Genomic DNA, 10,752 nt, shown 5'->3' with positions numbered 1-10,752 from the left:
TGATGATGTGTTTATTTGAGATTATGCTTACTAGTATTTTTAGCTGCCTGGATTAGGAGATCTTGTGGTGTCAAAAAAAAATAATCCATCACTAGATTGATACTTTGTGTAGCAAAATTAAATGAAAATTTATTGATATAAATAAAAGAATTAAATCTATGGGACCGAATTTGAACAATAGACAAATATACAACTCTTTTTTCTTTGCTAAAATGAGAGACTAAAATGCATGGGCAGGGAAAAGGTTTAGATATTTTTTTGTCATGATTTTTTTTTTTCAATTCAATCCTTTTACGTTGAGCATATTTAGAATTAAGCTTAATATATTTTTTTGTTGCCTACGAATGAATCTTGCAATGTCGAGCAAAAATTTCATGATGCTTAATTTTATAAAATAAAAATTGATTTTATTGATCTAAAACAATTAAGACTTGGAAGATCAATTTTAAATTAAAAAAATACAAAGGATTAAATTTCAAATTGAAAACAATTAAGGCTTTCACATTGGAAAAATTGTTGGTACGTGCATTTCATGCACCAACATGTTAAGGAAGCTATTGTGTTCTGGTGTCATTAGCGGCTTCCTTCATCAATGTTGGAATGCCACTTTCCTTAGTAATGTTGAAAGCGTCTCAGTGAGGTCATTCAGGTAGGGTGGCACGTGTAATTGATGGAGGTGTGTAGTGGCTCCTATTTCTTTTTTTCTTTTCCTATCTTTTCTCTCTCATCTCTTAGTTTTCATGCCCATTCTCTCTTAAATAGCAAGCAAAAGGTCCTATCATTTTATATTTATGTCAAAAGTAGTCATATTTTTTTTTTATTATTATTTGTTTTTATTGAATACTTATTTTCAATTTCGTCACTTGTTATTAGGTTGATTGATAACTGGTTTTCATGGTTTTTTCTGACATTACCTTTCCTGGGGCTTGAAATGCTAGCTCTAGTTGACTTCAGTTTGTCTAGGTTATTTTTTAAAATTGACTTTTTTTTCAATTTTATCTTTTTACATTGAAGATCAAGCTTCATAATTTTTTCCACCTTTCTTTTCTACGAGGTTATCTTTATTAAATTACATGGGTCACAAGTTTGGTAGGTTATCCTAAGTTGACTTCGAGTTTTTTTTGTCACCTTAAAAAAAGATTTTTTTTTCAATTTTCCCCTTCAACAATGAGTTTATTTGAGAATTAAGCTTTATAATTTTTTTAATTTGCTTTCTATAAGGTTATCTTAATCTCACGATCTGGGTCACAGGTTTGGTAGACTTACCTGAAGTGACTTGGGTTGGTTTTTTTATCCTTTTTTAACATCATTTTTTTAATTTTATCCTTCATCATTGACTTGGTTAGGAATTAAGCTTTATATATTTTTTTTTGTTTCAATGGTGTTATTTCATTCTCATGAGTCAAGTTGCGTATTTGGCGATTTAACTTGAGTTGACTCGAATTTTTTATCCTTTTTATTAATGAGATGTTTTTTTCTCGTTTCGCCCTTCACCATTTTGTTGATTAGTCTTTTTTTATTATTATTCTTAGATGACTTAAAATTTTGTTTTAGATATTATTTTATTAAATTGTATTTAATTTTTGCTTTGTTATCAAGTAAAATTATAGACTTTTTCATAATTTTGGCAAAATAGTTTTTCATACTATTGACAAGAGTTCATTTTATGCAGGTAATTATTGATATATATTTTTAAATTTATTGTCATTACACTTTTTTTAGTCATGTTATTCAATTAACCAAGCTCAATAAACCTTATCGAGTCTATGACTCAAGTTTCTGATTTTTCTTCTAAAAAATCTTGTTCTAAGTTAAAAAAAAATGGTCTGGCTCACGGCATAACGTGGTCACCAATCTAGCAATAAGCTATCAAATGTGTGAAGGGTATTGATTTGGTTTTAATAGTGTGATATTAATGTGATGGTATAATGATTGGGTTTTATCGGTGGTGGTGGTAGTTAGTGTAATCAAGGTTGTCAATTTCATTATGTTATGTCTAGAATAGTCGATATATCTCATACCATTTAAAAAAAATAGAATAACTCAAAGAAAATTTCATCTCGCTCTGAATCTCGATCCATTCTGGATTTCTCAACCAAATTCTAGACGAGATGTTCCAGTTTCATTTCGTCCGTTCTATTTTATGAAGTGTTTTTTTTAGAAAAAAATCTATGTTTTTCCCCTAATGTTATACTTTAACACTTGGTTTATTAGAGATTGAACTTCATAATTTGTTGTGGTTTGCTTTCTTTGTAGTTATCTTAGTCTCATTACATATGTCATGGGTTTGACAGGTTAACACAATTGACTCGAGTTTTTTTTTATCTATTTGTTAATTAATATTTTTTAAAGATTCATCATTCAACATCTTCAATATTTGGTTTATTATGAATTAGGTTTTGTCATTTATTTTAGTTTGTATTCTATAAAGTTATCTTAGTCTCGTGACTTGGGTTTTGCCAGTTAACATGGATAGACTTTGGTCGTTTTATTGTGTCCTTTTTTTAGACTAATTTCTTTTCAATTTCATCATTCAACAATGGATTTATTGGTAATTGAGTTTCATAATTTGTTTTGATTTAGTTTATCTGGGTTATCATGGTATCATAACTCGAGTCGTGATATGAAATGTTGACCCGGGTCGATCCAATATGTTGTCGTCTCAATATTTTGAAAAGGGATGTTATCTTGAATTTTTTTCAGTCAAACGATATTGTTATCAGTTATCAGGTTGTCTTCGGATATGTTTAGTTAATCGGGTCATATTGGATCAAGTTCTACACGGTTGAAATTTATTTTTCACTAGAAAAACAATAGTTATGCTTGGATGTTTCTTTTTACATTAAAAAAATTGATCTGATTCGTAACATAGCGTAAGTCAACAATCTAGTAGTTACTAAATATGAAAGTTTAAATTTTAAAATTATATTTAAATACTTGACATTGTATTTGAAATTTAAATTATATAATTTCAAGTTAATTTATCTTTAAATTTAAATTAAAATTATATATGCTGAATTAGTATTTTGAATTTTTCTTATATATATAACACAATCTAAAACGGCACGTTAAAATACTTTAAAATCAAAATATAAAACGCGAACCGGAAAAAACTTTGGGTGTAATGGGGGTAATAATGTTGGGTAAGCATTGGTGCGTTTCTACTTCAGAATCTCAATCTGGCCCTAATATCAGAACTCAAGGTTAATCATGTTGGAAAGTACTTGAACTTAGACTACCTTGTCAGGTTGCGTCAATAAGTTATCATTTTTTATTTGGTTTTTCACGCGGGGGGGGCGGCTAGATGCAAGGGAAACCTTGATCCAATTGAATTTCACCAAATCCTTCAGTCCCATATTAAGCCATTTTACTTCTTTCTTTCTTTTTTTTATCGTTTTACCTTCTACGAAGTTCAAAAGGGTGACATTTAGCCCAATTAGAGCCAGCCCAAATACAGCCCTTGTCTCCTCCTCTCTTTTTTTCCCTTTCATTTTCATGATATATTTAATCTGTGTGGGAATTCATTGCTTTTTTTTTTTAGCTTGTATGCATAAACGAGGGTAACTAGGATTATACACAAAAGGGAAATCGATGGGAAAAAAAATGCATCTGCTTTACATGTAGTCCAAGGAAGGAAAGGAGGAAAAGGGATAGAAAGAAAGAAAGAAAAAATTAGACAAAACACAAATCCCCTAGTGAACCAATGGGATGGAAACGAAAAGGAGGGCTTTTAATTCATGCTCTATGGTAACAACATCGAAAAGTAGGCAACCAAGACCAGCTATGGCTAGGCTGTGACAAAGCGGTGGTGGTGGTGGTGGTGGTTGATGGTGGTAGTAGCAGTTTCAATACTAACATGGAAAGGTCTCCAGGCTGAAGCGGTGAGCAAGCAAAGGTCTTTCCACCCAAGCTTGAGGGTGCCCTTATCCTCTGCTAATGTATAACCATCAGAGGGAAACATGCCAAGTAGCAAATTGGCCTGGTTAGCAGCATTTCCAGCAAGAGAGATGCATTTGAACCCAGACTGTTGAAGCTTTTCCCTCCAGTTGTGGAACTTGACATCCCCACTTCTGGAAGGCCCTCCCACAGCCAATACATTGCGTATCTCTCTCGATAGCAACTGCTGTTCCACTACATGCCTCTCCTCGCTCTCTTCCCCGTAGCTTGCTCCCAAGGAGTCGAACAGTGCGGAATAGTAATGTACGGCCTCCACAAACCTTCCCAGGAAGGATCCCGCATGGCTCAGGTCCTGTTCCACCACTGTCACTACTTTTGGTGCCAACCTGCAACAAAATCCACCCGCCCCATCCCATTAGCAACTGCGAGCATGGTGCATTTAGAACCATTATTGCTATATATGTAGTGCGTGCATTGGTTTATTATTAACAAACTAACCTAGCTCATGGATACTGGAACAATGGCTGGCTATTTTATGTAACAAAATATATACATGGATATCATCAAATCATGGACTTCTCAATGCAAATTCAATATATATAATATGGTGATATGTATGTGAATCCATAATCCAATATTTCCAAAAAAATCATACTCCAAGAAAGGGAATAAGTTTGTAGTTATTATCATTAGCATCTACCCTTTTGATATGAAAAGAAAACTTAATTAGCTGATCAGCCGCTACAATTTACAGTCACTGCTATGAGTCAAAAAGAAATGCTTTTTTTTTTTGTATAAGAAAAGAAAGGAGGAGAGACTTTATTTGTTATGGGATCTTGTGAGTTGTGAATAGTAAAAGATGATGAAGCACATATTTACCTTTGCAGCAGATAAAGCATATTTGTATCGGAACCAGTGACATCGTAGAGCGAGTGTTGCAACCAGTGGACGGCAACAGCCTCACTCTTGCTAACATTAAGCCTCTCTGGGTTCAAATTTCCAACTTTTTCGGCCACTGGAATGAACTCGAAGGGAAGTCCCAGTTTGTTTGCAAAGTCAGACAAACGTTTCCCAGTTGCTTCAAGAGCCTCCGTGGAAGTCCCCAGCCCCGTCAAGCGGACATATGGTGGTCCACCGGGCCTAGATGCTAGGATATGAAATAGGCCAGGCCACTGCAAACCTTGCATGATGTCCAGATCTATGATGTGAACTCTCTCTTCCCTTTCAAAAGCTTCTTGAATCGCTTGGTTTGCTGTGAAATGAGAGAACTTGACAAAAGGGCTAATTCCATTGAACACCTGAAAGGCCGAAGCCATCTTCTGGGTATGGCTTTGAGGCATCGAAGGAAGCGTCGCGTATATCCCCAAGCATGAGCTGACCAGCCTCGCTGACATAGCCTCTGAGAAGTACGCAGCCACACGCTGCGCTGAAGTTCCGAAAGGCGTGGACAGCTCCGAGATCTCAAGTAGCATCTTGTTAGCTTCCTCAAAATTATCAGCTGAGACAGCCTCCGCGCATTGGAGGAGCAAGGTCAGAAGGTGCAAGCCTTCTTCGTTTCTCTTTTGCTGCCGCATCTCCTCTTTCTTATCTCGGCTGGCAGCTACTGATGAAGAGGGAGGAGGTGTGCTACTGGCTACTTGTGTCTCCGCAGATGATGATTTTTCCTGCTGCTGATCTTGTGCTTGTTGTGGAGGATGTCCTTGATTTAATGCTAGAATAGTTGGTGTAACATTGGAAGTTGAAGATGGACTCTCTTGCTGTTGCTGATCATGAACAAGGTGGGCTTGTGGCTGCTGGTGTTGCTGTTGGATGTTTGGTTGGCAAATGAGAGGTGGCGTCGGCCCCCAGTTAGAGTAGTGACTTACAACATGTGAAGAAACTGGAGGAAGAGCGGAATTGGAGACATGATCAAGATCAAGAGAGAGGCCGGAAGGGGCATGCCCTTGAATATAATTCCTCTGAAACGGCAATGGCACTGCTGCTGCCTCCTTATTCCTTCTCCTCTCCACCGGGTAAATATTGGCCGGGATTATCGGGTCTGTCAGGGACCGGAGCCTGTACTCGAGAAGGGAGGCTAGATTGGGGTTGCAAGGGTAGATAATCTCCCTCACATTCTGAATGAGCTGAGGAACGGACACGTTGGTGGAACTGTGGAGCAGGTCCTTTATGATGCCATCAATCCAGGCAGTGGCGGGTGCGGCATCTTCCATAGAAGGAGGCGTAGGGGTAGAAGCAGAGCTGGTAGTGATAAGGCCGGGTGGAGGGACGGCGTTCGAACGGACAATGTTTCTTTCTCTTTCAGGAGGGAACAAGGGCAGACCAGAGAAACCACATACGGCTGGGAGTTGGGATTGGTTGTCATTACAGCTAGTGGCTAAGTTGGTCGATGGCGTAGAGGATAAAAACCCAGAAACGGACACAGAAGCAGACCCGGCTGATGTAATAGCTGTCAAGTTCGTGGAAGAAGGTAACATAGAAGTCATAGTGGAGTAGTTGAGGAGTGGATATAAGATTGGGTTGAGGTTATTAGGGTTAATATTGTTGTTAGAACAACTAGTAAAAGAAGAGGCACCGATACCTCTAGTCATACCAATAACATCATCATTATTATTGTCTGATATTGAAAGTGAATAGACGTTGGTGTTACCACGAGATAACCTCTGATTTAGAGGAGTCATTGTTGATTGCACTTCCATCATCTCCGAAGCCATCCTCTTCCTCACCATCCTTCCAGTTGCTGCTTCTATTACTGGTATTGTCGTTGCTTGGTTGCCGCCGTTGGTAAGCAAGGAGGCACTTGTCAATGAAGCAGTACTGGCGTTGTCGATGTTGCTGCAGCTGCCACCGCTATTATCAATGGTGATGTTATTGATACTAATGTTGTCGTTGCTAAGTCTACCGAGTAAATACGAGGCCGCTGCTGCCATGTTGAAGCAACACTATGCTGGTAGTGTGAGGAAGAGGCTCCAGATTATGAGAAGATGCACCCTGAATAAGCCTCAACTGGCTGTCCTTGATCTTCATGGATATAAATAAAGGAGGAGAAAGAAAGTCGCTGGTATTCGTGTGTAGGTGGGGATTCCAAATCTTGCTATAAGCTAGCGCCTAAAAACACAAACACGACCTCCGAAAACTTTTTGGTGGTATAAATTCCTTCGATCTACTACTAGAATTTAAAATGGTATGTGTGGCGTAGCCTTGCCTTTTGGATGCTTCTGATGAGTCTTCTCGTAACTGAGAAATATTGAAAGGGTAACTTATTTGAGAGTGGTAGGAGGGAGTGCGCGCGCGCGTGTGCGAGGTGGTGTCGCTGCTCCTTCGCTGCTAGTGGCAACGGGGAATGTGGGTGGGCAATTGCGGATGGCATTTAGCAAGGTGTCTTATATATACGACTACTTGTATGCAGAGAGAGAGAGAGAGAGAGAGAGGAGAGGGAATGCTCATAAATTTCTAGCTTAGGCAGCCATGTTGTGTTTCTTATTAATTTCAAGGGATTTAATAATGTTAATTAATCCTGTAATTAATGCAAGAAAGAGCAAGAACATAGAGGGGAGACACAGGGACATGTAACAAAACAAAGGCAAAAGCAGAGCAAGCAAGGGCATGTTGGAGATGATGGGATCTGTTCGTAGTTCGTCGTTGCTTGTTTGACATTTTCACAATCACATCCCCACCAACGGCTATTTCAATGATCTTAGAAATCAAGACCGCCACCACCCCCAGACCAATGCATGCCCAATCTCTTCCCTTCCTCTTTTATTACTATTAATATTTTATTTTGTTTTGTTTTGTTTCTGTCAACCAGAGTATCAAACCACGTTTTACCAGTGGCCGCTCTCTTACTTCCCTTCCCCCTTTGGATTTTCCCTAAAGTGTAGTCAATTTTATATACCTATATATTTAGAGTCTATCTATTTATTTAATATTGTGATTGTAGTTTTTATTTTAATAGTTTTTTGATTAAAAATATATTGAAATATTATTTTTTAAAAAAATTATTTTTAATATTAGTATATCAAAATAATATGATAATACCAAAAAATAATTTCAAGTAAAGAAAAAAATAAAATAAAAATTTAATTAAAAAAAATATTTTTAAAATACAAAAACAAGTAATGTTTTAGTGATCTAATAATACTAAAAAATAATTTGAAATAAAAAAAAATTAATTAAAAAAAAACATTTTAAAAATATAAAAACAAGTAATTTTTTAATGGAAAAGCAAGACTCATGGCAAATCTTCTTTTTCTTGTTTTTTTTTTTTGGAAAATCTGACACAACAGATATTTTATCGATTGTTTATTATTCAAAATTTTTTTGAATATGTATAGCAAAGTTGTAAGAAAACTTGTAAAAACTCATTATTTTATTACAACTCTTTAAATGAGAATAAAAAATATTAAAAAAATAATAAAATAGGTATTTGGGAATCTGGTAATTGTTATTTTTCAAAGTGTTTTTTTCTAGGAAATGAATCAAAATAATAATTTTTTTATTTTTTAAATATAATTTTTTTATATTACCACATCAAAATGATCGAAAAACAATAATTTTTTTATCTCATAGGCGCCTTAGAGATTAATTTCTTAATAACACTTGCCTAGTTAAATAAGAAATAATAAATTCTAGAAAAAAATTATCAATCAAATAAATATTATAATATAAATAATTAATTTTAAAATTATGAAAAATGCTCCCCGCGTCAAAATTCACAAAAATTAGCAAATTATTTGTGAAACTCTCCAAACTCAAAATTAAACGAGCCACTTTTCTTCTCTTTTTTTGCAAATTTATGAGAAAAGCCCACAAAATTAATAATCAGTAGATTAGAGAGTTCTTTACATTTACACAGAGTTCCAAAAAACAACAGTGATCTCTTGATTTTATTGAGCTAATCAATTACATAATTTCCATAAATGTATGATTATTATTGCTATTTCCACAAATTGAATTACATTGTGGACTCAGAAATATTTATTTATTGTGGACCGTAGTAGTTGAGATGCATTAATAACAGTCGTGCTCCTTCTCTTCGGCCTTTACATAATTTCCATAAATGTGTGATCTCTTTTTATTTTTTTTTTTATTTTATTGTAGGTTTTTTATGATAATCATCTAAATTATTTTTAAACCGCCGGTTAATTAAATCACTTTATAACAATTCACATACAAATTAATTTTAAACTTAAGTTAAGATAACAATTCACATACAAATTAATTTTAAACTCAAGTTAAGAAAAAAGCAATTTCCTCCTTATAATTTTCTTATAAGTCAACAAGGTTGTTTTTTGACTGGTTAAGTTGACTGGATCATGTTGGAATAATTTTAATATAATTTAATTTTAAATATAAACTCAATAAAAATCAAATTGAAAAATTTTAAAATTAATTGTCGCATCATATTTAGTATCAGTATCAAATAATTTTTTATAGTATAAATATTTTATTTCTTGTTAAAAATAAATTTATGATCATATCCATATTGCAACGCCAGGCTGCAAACTAGCAGTGGCTAACTAGTTGGCTGTTTTCTATATATGGAGTAATATTGCAATAGAAAAACGAGAGAGAAGAAATTAGAGTTGAAAATTTAGTGTTTTTATTCTTTCCTGGTTTAAGCTGGTTGATAGGTATTTGACTTCGAATGTCATTCTCAAATAAATATATGTAAAACCTTTGAACCTTAATTGACTTTTAGATTGTTTGAGTTAGAGTTTCAACTCTCTTTTTTTAATTTAAATTTTATTTTTAATATTTTTATATCATTTTAACTAGTTAATATAAAAATTAAATTTAAAAAAATAAAAAATATTATTTTAATATGTTTTTAAATAAAAAACACTTTAGAAATAAATATACTCCCTCAAGAAACACATGCATCACCGACCACAGACATTACATTCCAATTTCGAGATCATAGGGCATGTAATTAATATAAATAAAACACTCCTCCCTGGCTAGGCGGCTAGGTGGCATTATTTATACACTTGTAGGGGATGTTTTGTCAATGCAATGCTTATGTGAGAGACCTTTTTCTCCGCCCTCATTGCACCATCATTTCAGCCTTTGGTAATAATAATAATAATAAAAACAAATAGAAATTAAGCAGTTACACGCCCGAAATCTAAATTAGCAGCGGAATAAGTAAGTTTTCGGAAGGAGGGGGGAGGGGGACAGCCTCAAAGGTCAACAACTCTTTTCGAAAGGGTCAAAAACTAGAACGAATCCTCGTAGACATCCTTTGACCAGGAGGGTGCACGGTCCCTAACATTTCCTAGACCTTTTCCCTTTGCAAAAGCTTCTGCCTTTTTGGTGTTACAGAGAAAACAACTGGTTCCATAATTCTGCATATAATTTTTTTTTTATAATAGTATTTTTTAAGAATTATTCTTAACATCAGTACATCAAAATGATATGAAAACACTAAAAAATATTAATTTAAATAAAAAAATTAATTTTTTTCAAAAACACTTTTGAAATGCAAATATTTATACAAGGAAGGAATTGGGAAAATTAGTATCAGCCTAAATAATTTTTTTATAGTATAAATATTTTAATCACGTTAAATATTTTAAAAAACTGTAAAATTTTAATAATTTTATACAATGAAGGAGTTGGGAAAATTTTCCTTGCAGGAGCGGGGGCTCCTGCCAACTCCCCTGCCTCCGCCACTGTGTCCATGTTATATTGTTTTCCATTTGGAGAAAAAAGGCAAAATGAAAATCGTGTTCAAATTAAACTTGTTTTCTATGATATTTTTTACATTTAAATAAGTAAATGCTATTGTCACTTTTTTTAACATAAATAGACACCATTTCAAGTGAATGCATAGATAAATATAGATTCATTTTACAT

The 10,752-nt window shown here is 34.3% G+C and overlaps 1 protein-coding gene across 1 annotated transcript; it reads right to left on the bottom strand.

The window, feature by feature from the left end:
- Positions 1-3,592: 3,592 nt before the first annotated feature.
- LOC18100050 (protein SCARECROW) lies at positions 3,593-7,564 on the bottom strand. Its single transcript, XM_006381232.3, has 2 exons — positions 4,777-7,564; positions 3,593-4,283 (listed from the first exon to the last, which is right to left on the bottom strand). The coding sequence occupies exons 1-2, from the start codon at positions 6,822-6,824 to the stop codon at positions 3,788-3,790; spliced, it is 2,544 nt and encodes an 847-aa protein (XP_006381294.2). The 5' UTR covers positions 6,825-7,564; the 3' UTR covers positions 3,593-3,787.
- Positions 7,565-10,752: the final 3,188 nt, after the last annotated feature.

The sequence above is a fragment of the Populus trichocarpa genome, chromosome 6 (genome assembly GCF_000002775.5).
Source record: "Populus trichocarpa isolate Nisqually-1 chromosome 6, P.trichocarpa_v4.1, whole genome shotgun sequence".
Taxonomy (NCBI): Eukaryota; Viridiplantae; Streptophyta; class Magnoliopsida; order Malpighiales; family Salicaceae; genus Populus; species Populus trichocarpa.
The sequence above is the reverse complement of the archived record's forward strand: the minus strand, read 5'-3'. Positions and strand labels throughout refer to the sequence as shown.

What these genes read in the sequence shown, in the direction of transcription:
- LOC18100050 (XM_006381232.3), bottom strand. Translation starts at nt 6,824, where the DNA reads ATGGCAGCAGCGGCCTCGTATTTACTCGGTAGACTTAGCAACGACAAC. An exon ending in ATGCTTTATCTGCTGCAAAG is followed by an intron (nt 4,284 to 4,776) that starts GTAAATATGTGC and finishes ATTTTGTTGCAG; the next exon opens with GTTGGCACCAAAAGTAGTGA.